Raw genomic sequence first — 14,314 nt, forward strand, 5'->3', positions numbered from 1 at the left:
CTCTATTTAGTTAGTTTTCGGACAACTCCTTTAAGGGCAGAGTTCTTGTCCCAGGACAACAATCGCTAAATCATTATATAATAATATTATATGTTCACAAAAATTACAGGAATTAATAATAGTTGTGGTGCAAAGGCATCAGCTATTTCCAATATACAAAATACTCATGAAAACCAACGTGGAGTCCCCTTTGCGTGTTCCCCCACTGGTGAGCGTCCGGCAACAGGTTGGTGAAGCAGGAGCAGCTGCCTGCTCTTGGTGTCAACAATGTGCACATAGTAACTGCAGACCGGGCAACCCCCTTTAAATTAAATGACCATATTTTACGGACTATAGGGCGCATCTTGCTATAAGATGCACCCCAGGTTTAGACAGCATAAACTAGGAAAAACGCATTTCCTTCTAATTAACCCATTAAGGACCAAGCCACTTTGTAGCTTAATGACCAGCTTTCATTTTTTAAATCTGACCACTGTCACGTTATGAGATAATAACTCTGGAACGCTTCAATGGATCCCGCTGATTCTGAGATTGTTTTTTCGTGACATATTGTACTTCATGATAGTGGTAAAATTTCTTGGATATGACTGGCGTTTATTTGTGAAAAAAATCGTAATTTGGCAAAAAAAATTTAAAATGTCACAATTTTCAAACTTTTAATTTTTATGCCCTTAAATCAGAGAGATATGTCACACAAAATAGTTAATAAATAACATTTCCTACATGTCTACTTTACATCAGCACAATTTTTGAAACATAATATTTTTTGTTATGGAGCTATAAGGGTTAAAAGTTGACCAGCGATTTCTCATTTTTCCAACAAAATTTACAAAACCATTTTTTTGAGAGACCACCTCACATTTGAAGTGACTTTGAGAGGAATGTATCTAGATGTGTGGTGAGCATCTTAAACCCACAGGTAATTCACAGAAGTTTATAACGCAGAGCTGTGAGTATATATAAAAAAAAAAATCACATTTATCCTACAAAAATTTTCCTTTAGCCCCAAATTTTTTAATTTCACAAAGGTAACAGAGGAAAATTGGCCCCAAAATTTGTTGTGCAATTTCTCATGAGTGCGTCAATGCCCTCGTGTGGTCGAAAACTAGTTTTGAGGCACAATGCAAAGCTCAGAAGGGCAGAAGCGCCATATTGGAGTTAATATTTTGCTGGAATGGTTTGATGTTGCCATGTCACATTGGCAGAGCCTATGAGGCGCCCGAACAGCAGAACCCCCATAAGTTACCCTATTTTACAAACTACACATCTCAATGAATTCATCTAGGGGTGCAGTGGGCATGTTGACTCCACATGTGCCTCACAGAAATGTACAGCATTGGGTGGTGAAGAAAGAATAATTCACCGTATTTTCCGGCGTATAAGACAACTTTTTAACCCCTGAAAATCTTCTCAAAAGTCAGGAGTCGTCTTATAGGGCATATATCCTTATAGTCCGAATGTTGGGGGAGGAGGGGGTATATACAGTACAGACCAAAAGTTTGGACACACCTTCTCATTTAAAGATTTTTCTGTATTTTCATGACTATGAAAATTGTACATTCACACTGAAGGCATCAAAACTATGAATTAACACATGTGGAATTATATACTTAACAAAAAAGTGTAAAACAACTGAAAATATGTCTTATATTCTAGGTTCTTCAAAGTAGCCACCTTTTGCTTTGATGACTGCTTTGCACACTCTTGGCATTCTCTTGATGAGCTTCAAGAGGTAGTCATCGGAAATGGTCTTCCAACAATCTTGAAGGGGTTCCCAGAGATGCTTAGCACTTGTTGGCCCTTTTGCCTTCACTCTGCGGTTCAGCTCACCCCAAACCATCCCGATTGGGTTCAGGTCTGGTGACTGTGGAGGCCAGGTTATCTGGCGTAGCACCCCTTCACTCTCCTTCTTGGTCAAATAGCCCTTCCACAGCCTGGAGGTGTGTTTGGGGTCATTGTCCTGTTGAAAAATTAATGATGATCCAACTAAACGCAAACCGGATGGAATAGCGTGCCGCTGCAAGATGCTGTGGTAGCCATGCTGGTTCAGTATGCCTTCAATTTTGAATAAATCCCCAACAGTGTCACAAGCAAAGCACCCCCACACCATCACACCTCCTCCTCCATGCTTCACGGTGGGAACCAGGCATGTAGAGTCCATCCGTTCACCTTTTCTGTGTCGCACAAAGACACGGTGGTTGGAACCAAAGATCTCAAATTTGAACTCATCAGACCAAAGCACAGATTTCCACTGGTCTAATGTCCATTCCTTGTGTTCTTTAGCCCAAACAAGTCTCTTCTGCTTGTTGCCTGTCCTTAGCAGTGGTTTCCTAGCAGCTATTTTACCATGAAGGCCTGCTGCACAAAGTCTCCTCTTAACAGTTGTTGAAGAGATGTGTCTGCTGCTAGAACTCTGTGTGGCATTGACCTGGTCTTTAATCTGAGCTGCTGTTAACCTGCGATTTCTGAGGCTGGTGACTCGGATAAACTTATCCTCAGAAGCAGAGGTGACTCTTGGTCTTCCTTTCCTGGGGCGGTCCTCATGTGAGCCAGTTTCTTTGTAGCGCTTGATGGTTTTTGCAACCGCACTTGGGGACACTTTCAAAGTTTGCCCAATTTTTCGCACTGACTGACCTTCATTTCTTAAAGTAATGATGGCCACTCGTTTTTCTTTACTTAGCTGCTTTTTTCTTGCCATAATACAAATTCTAACAGTCTATTCAGTAGGACTATCAGCTGTGTATCCACCAGACTTCTGCACAACACAACTGATGGTCCCAACCCCATTTATAAGGCAAGAAATCCCACTTATTAAACCTGACAGGGCACACCTGTGAAGTGAAAACCATTTCCGGTGACTACCTCTTGAAGCTCATCAAGAGAATGCCAAGAGTGTGCAAAGCAGTCATCAAAGCTAAAGGTGGCTACTTTTGAAGAACCTAGAATATAAGACATATTTTCAGTTGTTTCACACTTTTTTGTTAATTATAGAATTCCACATGTGTTAATTCATAGTTTTGATGCCTTCAGTGTGAATGTACAATTTTCATAGTCATGAAAATACAGAAAAATCTTTAAATGAGGTGTGTCCAAACTTTTGGTCTGTACTGTATATATCTATATCTATATAAATTTAATGCGGGGAGCGGGGCGCAGGAGGCACGAGCCGCCTGCTGCAGCCTACACTGTCCCCGCTGCTAAAGAAAATGAATATTCACTGCTCCTTAATAGCGGCACACAGTGTAGCCGCAGCACGGCTCCTGCTGCTGCCGAAATCGCCTGTGCCTGCTGTTAAAGGGCATGAATATTCAACTTCTTTCCACGCCCATGGGCGTGGGGAGGGGTGAATATTCATGCCCTTTAATAGCGGCCACACTTGATCGCCCGGCAGCAGCAGGAGCCGCGCTGCGGCTACGCTGTGTGCCGGCTATTAAGGAGCATGAAGTCACTGCTCCCCGCGCACAAAGTCCCGGCGTGGGGAGCAGTGACTTCCGGCAGCTGATCTCTCCTTGTGAGCTGCGCATGGTAGCCCCATGCACGGCTCACATGGCGAGCTCAGTGTGGGCAGACAGGACGCAGCGCTGGAGGAGAGAAGAAAGGTGAGTAGGAGTTTTTTTTTTTTTTTTTAATGTGCAGCATGATGGGGATTAGGGGGACCATGCATACCAAGATAAGGCTGAGGGGGGCCATGCATACCAGGACGGGGATGAGGGGGGCCATGCATACCAGGACGGGGATGAGGGCCACGTATAAAAGGAAGGGGGGGGGCATACCAGGATGGGGGATATTCTCAGAATTGGGGGACATTTCCCCTATACCAGTGTCAGCAGAAGACCCCTCCCCCTTAAAAGTGCATCGTGAACACATTTTTTGCTTACATTTTTTTTCTATTTTCCTCCTCTAAAACCTAGGTGCGTCTCATGGTCCGGTGCATCTTATAGTCTGAAAAATACGGTGTTTATGGTAATTTATAAGCTCTCCCTGTCTCCAAGACTATCAGAGCTGTAGCACATCCCTCTGGCCCGCCCTTGTATCCTATTACCGGTACCTCCTTCTCTGCCTCTCTGATCTCGCTCCTGAGGACTGCAGTGACGAGGTGAGGGGGCACCTCACCGAGAAAGTGTAAGTGAAGCAAGCTGCAGGCGTCCGGGACGCCCGGGGTATGGAAAAAAGAGAGAGAGCGGTGCTGTGCCTAGAAAAACACGCCTCTTTCACTCGTCTGGCCCGCCCTTGTATTACCTTCTTCTCTGCCTCTCAGATCTTGCACATGCGCGCCTGCGCTGCTTCACTGCAGTCCTCAGGAATGAGATCTGAGAGGCAGAGAAGAAGGTAATACAAGGGCGGGCCAGACGAGTGAAAGAGGCGTATTTTTCTAGGCACAGCACCGCTCTTTCTCTTTTTTACATACCCCGGGCGTCCCGGACGCCTGCAGCTTGCTTCACTTACACTTTCTCGGTGAGGTGCCCCCTCACCTCGTCACTGCAGTCCTCAGGAGCGAGATCAGAGAGGCAGAGAAGGAGGTACCGGTAATAGGATACAAGGGCGAGCCAGAGGGATGTGCTACCACTCTGATAGTCTTGGAGACAGGGAGAGCTGACCAATCCAAGCAGGATTTGAATACAACAACCAGCCAATATCCGGTAAGGTTCATCACTTTAAAATTACCATATTGAAAATAAATCTGATTTTTTCTTAAATTTTTACCGTATGTGCGTTAGAAGAGGGGTAGCCTTATACGGCGAGTATATCCCAAACTCTATATTTTGATTGGAAAAGTTGGGGGTCGTCTTATACACCCAGTCCTCTTATACTCCGGAAAATACGGTAATTTTTTCCACTAATGTTGTTTTGGTCCCAAATTTTACATTTTTATGAATACGAATAGGAAAAATGGACCTCTGTTTGTTGTGCAATTTCTCCTGATTGCGCCAACACCCTACATGTGCCATGACCCTCACTGGGAGAGCCCCTGAGGTGCCAGAACAGCAGAATCCTCCATAAGTGATCCCATTTTACAAGCTACACCTCTCATTGAATTCATCTAAGGGTACAGTGATCATACTGACAGCACGGGGGTGTCACAGAATTTTATACCATTCGGCAGTGAAGAAAAAAAATTTCATTTTTACCACAAAAATTTTGTTTTAACCCCAGATTTTACATTTTCACGCTAGGACATGAGTAAAAATGGCACCAAAATGTGTCCCACAATTTCTGCTGAACTTGGCAATACCCCATATATGGTTGTACAGTACTGCTTAGCCACACTGCGAGACTCTGGATGGATGGAGCGCTATTTGCCTCCTGGAGCGCAGATTTTCCTAGAATAGTTTGCGGATTTCATATACAGAGACCCTGAGTGCTAGAAGAGCAGAATCCCCCCTCAAGTGATCTATTTTGGGAATTATACCCCTGTCAAACATGTGGACGCTAACTCCAATTTAGGCACACTTGGGCTCAGAAGGGAGGGGGGATTTGGATTTGTGATTTCAGAATTAGGTGAATTTCTTTTGGGGGGCGATAAGTCATAGCGCTTTTCCAGAGCCTTTGTACTACCAGTAACGTGGAAGCCACCTATTTTTTCCGTTAACAGATGGCGGACCTGAGTGGGTTTTTTTTTTGTGGATTGAGTTGCAGCTCTTATTGGGAACATTTTACATAATGTTTCGGATCACATTTATCCTGCGCTCCACGCAGAGTACTTGCATCAGGGTTTCCATCTAAATCTCCGAGTGACGTGATTCAGATGAAACACCGAGGGATCCATTCACTATAATGAGGTGGCAGAGTTACTCTGGACTCGTCTGGACTCTGTTCAGCGGTGTCCTTTGTTTCAGAGGTGCACAAAACTGTGGCCGCTTGCGCTTTTATGCATGCCTAAAAAGAAAAGACATCTTTATTCTTCGAGTCAGTAAGATTACAGCGATACCTCATTTACAGTGGTGTGAAAAAGTTTGTCCCTTCCTGATTTCTTATTCTTTTGCATGTTTGTCACACTTAAATGTTTCATGTCACAAAGCAATTTAAAATATTAGACAAATATAACACAAGCAAACAGAAAATACAGTTTTTAAATGAAGGTCTTCATTATTAAGGGAAAAAGAAAAACAAGCCTGATTACTGCCACACCTGTTCTCAATCAAGAAATCACTTAAATAGGACTTGCCTGACAAAGTGAAGTAGACCAAAAGATCCTCAAAAGCTAGACCTCATGCTGCAATCCAGAGAATTTCAGGAACAAATGAGAAACAAAGTAATTGAGTTCGATCAGTCTGGAAAAGGTTATAAAGCCAATTCTAAGGCTTTGGGGCTCCAGTGAACCACAGTGAGAGCCATTATCCACAAATGGCGAAAACTTGGAACAGTGATGAAGCTTTTTAGGAGTGGCCAAAATTACCCCAAAAACACAGCGACGACTCATCCAAGGTTACAAAAGACCCCACAACAACATCCAAAGAACTGCAGGCCTCACTTGCCTCAGTTAAGGTCAGTGTTCATGACTCCATCATAAGAAAAAGACTGGGCAAAAATGGCATGCATGGCAGAGTTCCAAGACGAAAACCACTGCTGTGCAAAAAGAACATAAAGGCTCATCTCAGCTGTGCCAGAAAATATCTTGATGATCAGCAAGAATTTTGGGAGAATACTCTGTGGACTGACAAGACAAAAGTTTAACTTTTTGAAAAGTGTATGTCCCATTACATCTGAAGTAACACAGCATTTCAGAAAAGGAACATTATACCAACAGTAAAATGTGGTGTGATGGTCTGGGACTGTTTTGCTGATTCAGGACCTGGAAGACTTGCTGTGGTAAATGGAACCATGAATTCTGCTGTCTACCAAAAAATCCTGAAGGAAAATGTCCGACCATCTGTTCGTGACCTCAAGCTCAAGCGCACTTGGGTTATGCAGCAGGACAATGATCCAAAACACACCAGCAAGTCCACCTCTGAATGGCTTAAGAAAAATAAAAATCAAGACTTTGGAGTGGCCTAGTCAAAGTCCTGACCTTAATCCGATTGAGATGCTGTGGCATGACATTAAAAAGGTGGTTTATGCTCGGAAACCCTCCAGTGTGGCTGAATTACAACAATTTTGCAAAGATGAGATGGCCAGAATTCCTCCACAGCGTTGCAAAAGACTCATTACCAGTTATCGCAAATGCTTAATTGCAATTGTTGCTGCTAAGGGTGTCCAAACCAGTTATTAGGTTTAGGGGGCAATCACTTTTGCACACAGGGTCCTGTAGGTTTGGATTTCTTTTTCCCTTAACAATAAAGACCTTCATTTAAGAACTGCATTTTGTGTTTACTTGTGTTATCTTTGTCTAATATTTAAATTTGTTTTGTGATCTGGAACATTTACTTGTGACAAACATGCAAAAGAAATCAGGAAGGGGGCAAACACTTTTTCACACCACTGTATGTCATTTTTTTATGTTTTGATGCTGTTACACAATAAGAACTTTTATAGAAAAAATAATTATTTTTGCGTCGATTAATTCTGAGAGCTATAACTTTTTTATTTTTCCGCTGATGGAGCTGTATGGCGATTTGTTTTTTTCCGGGGCAAGATGACGTTTTCAGCTATACCACTTATATTTAAATTTGTCTTTTTGATCCTGTTTTATTCCACTTTTTTCCAGCAATAGGATGAAAAAGCTTAGTTTGCTATGGTTGTTGTTGTTTTATTACGACGTTCACTGAAGAGGTTAACTAATGTGACACTTGGGTTGTTCCAGAGGCGGTGATATCAAATGTTTTTTACTTTTTTTTTTTGTTTCATTTTTTTTTTTTGCATAAAAATGTGTTTTTATTAGTGTAATCTTTTTTTTTTTTATTATCATTTTTTACAGATTTTTTTTTTTTTTTCATTTTTGTTTTTACTTTTTTACATAGTTCCTTTATGGGACTTTCACTTTCTTTACTTTGTTTGCAAGTATAATGCATTGCAGTGCACCAGCATTGCAATGCATTAAACCTATACTGAACGTTTTAGACCTTGTTCTGAGCATGGTCTAAGAAGTTCTCCGTAGCTTGGTGACTCGGGGGCATTGTTATGACGATGCCGGGACACCATAGCACTGATCGGGCCCCAGCGATGACGTAGCGGGGGCGGCAATCTGAAGGCAGAGGGAGCTCCAGTCCCTCTGCCTGTCTCCTAAATGTTGCGATCGCAGCCTTTAAGGGGTTATCAGACTGGGGTGGTGCTGGCAACACTCCTAGTTTTTAGTGCAGGAGTTCGGCCACTGGCCACGCTGAGCTCCTGCTCTGATGGGGTGGGAGGATGCACATTATGTGCACTCTCTGCAGCGTACACATATATACAACACTACTGCATGCACAGAACATAGTCGGCTCTGTTGCGCGCGCCTCTGTTGCTCCGCTGCACTCGCATTCGCAGCTCCGCTCCACACTCGCACGCACACTCTGTATACATTACCATAGCCAGGATATGCAGCATCCATGCAGCTGTAGAGATGTGCAGGTACTAGTAGTTCGCCTCTCTTGCACCAATCAGACTAATCCGTGTCAGGTTGAAGGAGAGTACTTCTTTCAGTGATCAGGAAAGAAACTGTATCATTGTTTTCCTTGATCATAGGAAGCTGCCTCCACACTATAAGACGAATGCTCTTTTTAGCAAGATTTTTTTCTTGCTAAAAAGTGTCTCATAGTCCAAAAATATATTACCGTATTTTTCACTTTATAACACGCACCTGATTATAAGATGCACCTAGTTTTAGAGGAGGAAAATAAGAAAAAAAAAATATTTGAGCCACTGTTGTGGGGGATCTGTGGAGGACGCACTGTTGTGGGGGATCTGTGGAGGACGCACTGTTGTGGGGGATCTGTGGAGGACGCACTGTTGTGGGGGATCTGTGGAGGACGCACTGTTGTGGGGGGGATCTGTGGAGGACGCACTGTTGTGGGGGGGATCTGTGGAGGACGCACTGTCGGGGGGATCTGTGGAGGACGCACTGTCGTGGGGGGGGGATCTGTGGAGGACGCACTGTCGTGGGGGGGGATCTGTGGAGGACGCACTGTCGTGGGGGGGATCTGTGGAGGACGCACTGTCGTGGGGGGGGATCTGTGGAGGACGCACTGTCGTGGGGGGGGATCTGTGGAGGACGCACTGTCGTGGGGGGGATCTGTGGAGGACGCACTGTCGTGGGGGGGATCTGTGGAGGACGCACTGTCGTGGGGGGGATCTGTGGAGGACGCACTGTCGTGGGGGGGATCTGTTTTTACGGTACATTAAATGTGACTACGGCTCCCATCATCCTTCAGAATACACCTACCGTGTGTACTGCATTGCCTGGATGCATTCTTAAGGATAACTGGGGATATTGTTGTATTAAAATACAGTAAACATTTTGACCATTTTGACAGTGCAGTCCCTGTTTAACTGCAACCCCCCTCATTCTTAGGAATACACCCACGTACTGTACACACGAGTGTATTCTTAATGATGATGGGGGAAGTAGTCACATTTACAATAAACACTACTTTGGCCACTTATGGTACACTCCTTGGACTGTTTATACTAAATGTGACTACAATCCCCATCATCCTTGTAGACTGTGAACCCTCGCGGGCAGGGTCCTCTCTCCTCCAGTACCAGTCGCTGACTCGTTTTGTTCAAGATTATTGTAATTGTTTTTGCTACTTATACCCCTTTTTCGCATGTAAAGAGCCACGGAATAAATGGCGCTATAATAATAAATAATAATCCTTCAGAATATACCCATTGGTACTGTATATTCTGAAGGATGATGGTGGTTGTAGTTACTCCCCTCCGGTGCCTCTGCTCACCTATAAAGCCGGCTAGATGTTTATTAAAGCCTACAGGACCTTTCATACATGTGACATTTTTTTTTCAATTGCAGATCACTGATTGGTGGAGACAGATTAGCATCAGGTCCCTCCACCAATCAGCATCCAGCCCTGCAGAGGGGGGGGGATTGCTCTCCTCTCTGAAGGTCCCGGCTGCTGCTTAGTACTAAGTGCAGCTTACGTCATCCGTGCCTTCAGAGGGAGAGCAAGATTTAGTGACTCCATGCCTGCGCGCCGCTGCTGTAATGAACAGCCCGGCCACTTCACCGCCCGCTGCACGGATTTTCCCCGGGCCGTGGTGGGTGATAGCGCAGTTTGCGCTTTCATGTAAATATTTGTGTTCGCTTTTTAAGACACATTGAGTTTTTCCCCTCACTTTGAGGGGGAAAAAAATGCGCCTTATAAAGCGAAAATTATGGTATATTATATACAACATATATTTACTAGGTCTACTATTTTTGACCCCCTGTAAATCTTCACTGTATTGACGCTGCCTGGTACTGACTGTACCCACCACACTTCACCGGAACTTCACATCTGGAAGCCGTTGTTGGGTGTCTACCTCATTAACTTGGCACTGACTTCTTACTTTAGGAAAATGGCATTAGTCCCCTCACTCTTTTGTTACACTGTAAATTGCACATGTCATAGAACATGAACAGTTTACATCATATGCACCCCCATCATAGAAGATGGGGTCTGTCTCTGTCTCTATCCTCCTGTTGCCTTTGTGTGCTGTATGTGTAATATAAAAAAAGGACTTTATTCCTTGTAATAACACTTTTGAAATATGACACATTTATGATATGGTATGATGAGGCTTATGGGCCACTTTTTCTTCAGATGTTTAACTTTATTTTTTAAAAGTTGTAAACGTCCTTATGAAACAATTCAGTTTTATATGTGGAATTTTATTTTGCCAAGTGGCCCTAGGCTTAGGTGACAGAACAATCATTAAATGGAAATAAAATATAATTATTTCTATCTCCCTGCTCTACAGGCTAAAAGTAATGATGACCTCCTAGCTGGGATGGCTGGCGGGCCAGCTAGTAATGGTGTGAAGGTGAAGAAAAGCAGTGCCGTGTCAAATCCCAGTTCTGGAGCAGCAATGAGTGGGTCAGATAGCAAAACAAGGAGCAACACAGGTAGGACTATTTCCATTAACACTGAAATCTCTTGACTGTGGTACTTTTAACTAATTATTTTTTGACTCTCTGTGGTTGTAGTGGAAAAGACTTGTGTTCTCCTTTTATGGCCAGTTATGAGAAACTGTTAAAGGGTTTTTCCAAACATTGAAAATAATCATCCATAGTTGAAATGTCCTGTAGGAATTCAGGGACACTACTGCTCCATCCATTCTCGACAGGCTTTCCGGAGATAATAGAGTACAGCGCATGACTTTTTCCAGCAGTTGCATGGAGACTGGATGGAGTGGTGGTAGGCTCATTCACGGCATTCCAGAGCCCTGCCCTCTAGATGAATTGAGGTCTCAGTAGTCAGACATCCACCAAAGTTAGTATCTATCCTGTATATTACATGTATATAATCATTGCTCTTTTTTCACTTTGTATAGGGAGCACGAGCACCAAAAGAAGTAGCTCCTCGGGGACCAAAGAAGCAGGATCATCTCGAGAAAGAGTGCGTGAACGTTCACGTCTGAATGCAAGTAAAAAAAACCAGAGCTCAGGAGTTACTGTAGGAGAGACATCTGCCCCAACTAAACGCTCTCGGGCCCGTGCAGAGTCTGATGTGCTTCGTATGAGCAAATCCAAATCTGACAACCAGATCAGTGATCGTGCTGCTCTTGAAGCTAAGGTAAAAGACTTGGTAAGCCTGGCCAAAAGTAAAGATTCTGAGATTTTGCTCCTCCGCACAGAGCTGAGGGACATTAAGACACAATTAGGAGAAGATCTTTCTGACAAGAGTCCTGAAGAAGCCCCATTAGTGCAGTTGCAGGAGCAGAATGCTGTGGTTCGAGAAGAATTGCAGCAGTTGAAAAATGAAAACCGCATGCTAAAAGACCGCTTAAATGCATTAGGTTTTTCATTGGGTCAGCAGCTAGATGTTACAGAGAAATTGTTTGGCTACCAATCAATGGATATTGCTACTGGAAGCCACAGTGACTGTGGCGGAGGTACTTTAGCCTCATCTGTGGAGGGTTCTGCACCAGGCTCAATGGAGGACCTATTGAGCCAGGATGAGAGTACACTGACAGGAGAGAGGAGAAGTAGCTCCATGGATAATTTGGACAGTGAGTGTAGTGAAGTTTACCAGCCTCTCACCTCAAGTGATGATGCTCTAGATGCTCCATCTTCATCATCTGAGTCAGAAGGTCTTCCTAGTACTGAGCGCTCCCGCAAAGGTAGTAGCGGAAATGTAAGTGAGGTGTCTGTAGCGTGTCTTACTGAGCGTATACACCAAATGGAAGAGAACCAACATAGCACAGCTGAAGAGCTACAAGCAACGTTACAAGAACTGGCTGATTTACAGCAGATAACACAAGAGCTGAACAGTGAAAATGAGAGGCTAGGAGAAGAAAAGGTAATTTTAATGGACTCCCTTTGTCAGCAGAGTGACAAGCTAGAGTTGTTTAGTCGTCAGCTGGAATATGCTCGGGCACTTCTTGATGAGCACCATGTGTCTTACTCTCTAGATGAGGACCTGAAGAGTAGCCGTTATCTAGATCTAGAGCAGAGATATATGGAATTGGCTGAGAGTGGCCGTTTTGAACGAGAGCAGCTGTTGGGCGTTCAGCAACATTTGAGCAATACTCTAAAAATGGCAGAGCAAGACAATAAAGATGCACAAGAGGTAATTAGAGCCCTCAAGGAGAGGAACCACCACATGGAGCGCATTGTTGAGGCTGAGCAACATGCCAAGCAGACACTTGCTGCAAATCTGGAGGAATACAAAGTTTCATTAAATGCTGAACAGGCCGAATGTTCACGTCTGAAGACGCAGCTGGAACAGGAGAAGCAACGAGTGGCAGAGTTATACTCTATACACAGCTCTGGAGATGCATCTCATATCCAGAATCTACTAGAAAGTGTGCGTTCTGATAAAGAAAAAGCAGAAACTCTGGCTGGGAACCTACAGGAGGAATTGCTACATTTACAGAGTGACCTCAGACGAATGCAAGATGCCTATGAAAAGGTGAATTGATATAAAAATAATATCTTATTTTCAACCATGAATTTTAAATTATTGATTAATTTTTCTGTTCTTAATGGTCTTTATAGCTGGAAGATGAATATAGAGCATTCCGTGAGGAGGCACAAAAGCAGGTGTCGGAATTAACCCTGGCACTGGATAAGGTGAGGAGTGAGCTGGAAGAAAAGGAGACGGAACGCAGTGACATGAAAGAGACTATATTTGAACTGGAGGATGAAGTTGAGCAGCACCGAGCTGTCAAGCTACATGACAACCTCATCATTTCAGATCTGGAGAGTAAGTGTCCTGCATTTTTCCCAGCAGAGGGCAGTATGACACAGCCCATCTTACAAATGCGCGCAACATTCAATTTTCGCAGCAGTGAGACAACTCTGCCCCTTGCAAACTAAGGAAGATAAAGAGAAAATAAGGATTAGTGTCCAGAGTATTTCACCCATGCATGATCCTGCCATGTGCCATCAAAATGGGAATGTTTGTGTTGTATATGCAAATTTCTTCGTAAAGCATTTAGACTTATGCTTATATACCGTAGTTAATTTTGGGAAGTGTATTAGTCTTTTCTTATTGTAGCATTATTAAAATAACACTATACCATTGATTCCAAAAACAAAACCACCATGCTTTAAAAACTAAAAACTGAAGTTTTTGCTTAACCACAAAAAAAGTTATAAGTTTGGAATAGTTTAGCAATGTTGACGTCATTTGTCACTCAGATGCAGTCTTCTTGAGTGTGCCCTAATGAAATTCGTGTGAAAACTGGATTGCGTGCATGGAAAAAAAATTTTTTTAATGAGTAACATGTTATTTGTTCCAAAAGATTTCACATGGAAGCCTACCTGGCAGATTAAGGAGAATTTGCACAGTACAATTATCATGAAGGAGCTTTCCTAGGAATGCAAGATTCATCATAATCTTCCTGTGTGAACAGGCTGCCAATCACCCATTGAATGAGAAAAATGGTTGTTCGTTGGGTGAAGTGATGATATGGTTTGCACAAATGATCATCGTTCACAGCAGCACATTGCCTGTGGTAGACAGGTCCTGTGCTGCCGAGACCAATGGCAGCCTATGTGCACTGAATGCAATTATTACCGATCATTTAGTGCTTATCTGAGACTGGGGCTGCCTGTTAAAACAGGCTATAAACGACCGCCGGTTCAGTCGATTAATGCTGCTTATCACACAGTGTAAATGGACCCTCAGCCAGATGCAGCTAAGCCTCATTGAATGGGGTAATTCTTCATAGCAGTGCAAACTGCAAATTTTAATCTATCGTGAACATAGCTATAATATGTTGTTTGGTTTTTCCA

At 43.4% G+C, this 14,314-nt stretch overlaps 1 protein-coding gene across 4 annotated transcripts in view; it reads left to right on the forward strand.

Moving 5' to 3' along the window:
• Nucleotides 1-14,314, forward strand: part of SPECC1L (sperm antigen with calponin homology and coiled-coil domains 1 like) — a 72,310-nt gene that overhangs the window by 38,817 nt on the left and 19,179 nt on the right. For all 4 annotated transcript variants that reach the window (XM_073674153.1, XM_073674161.1, XM_073674136.1 and 1 more), the window contains 3 exons: nt 10,834-10,978; nt 11,407-12,986; nt 13,073-13,280. In XM_073674153.1, the coding sequence (XP_073530254.1) occupies nt 10,834-10,978; nt 11,407-12,986; nt 13,073-13,280 (1,933 nt within the window). The remainder of the gene's footprint in view (nt 1-10,833; nt 10,979-11,406; nt 12,987-13,072; nt 13,281-14,314) is intronic.

Source organism: Phyllobates terribilis, unplaced genomic scaffold, assembly GCF_046119375.1.
Source record: "Phyllobates terribilis strain yellow unplaced genomic scaffold, ASM4611937v1 Scaffold_1__5_contigs__length_1240528914, whole genome shotgun sequence".
NCBI lineage: Eukaryota > Metazoa > Chordata > Amphibia > Anura > Dendrobatidae > Phyllobates > Phyllobates terribilis.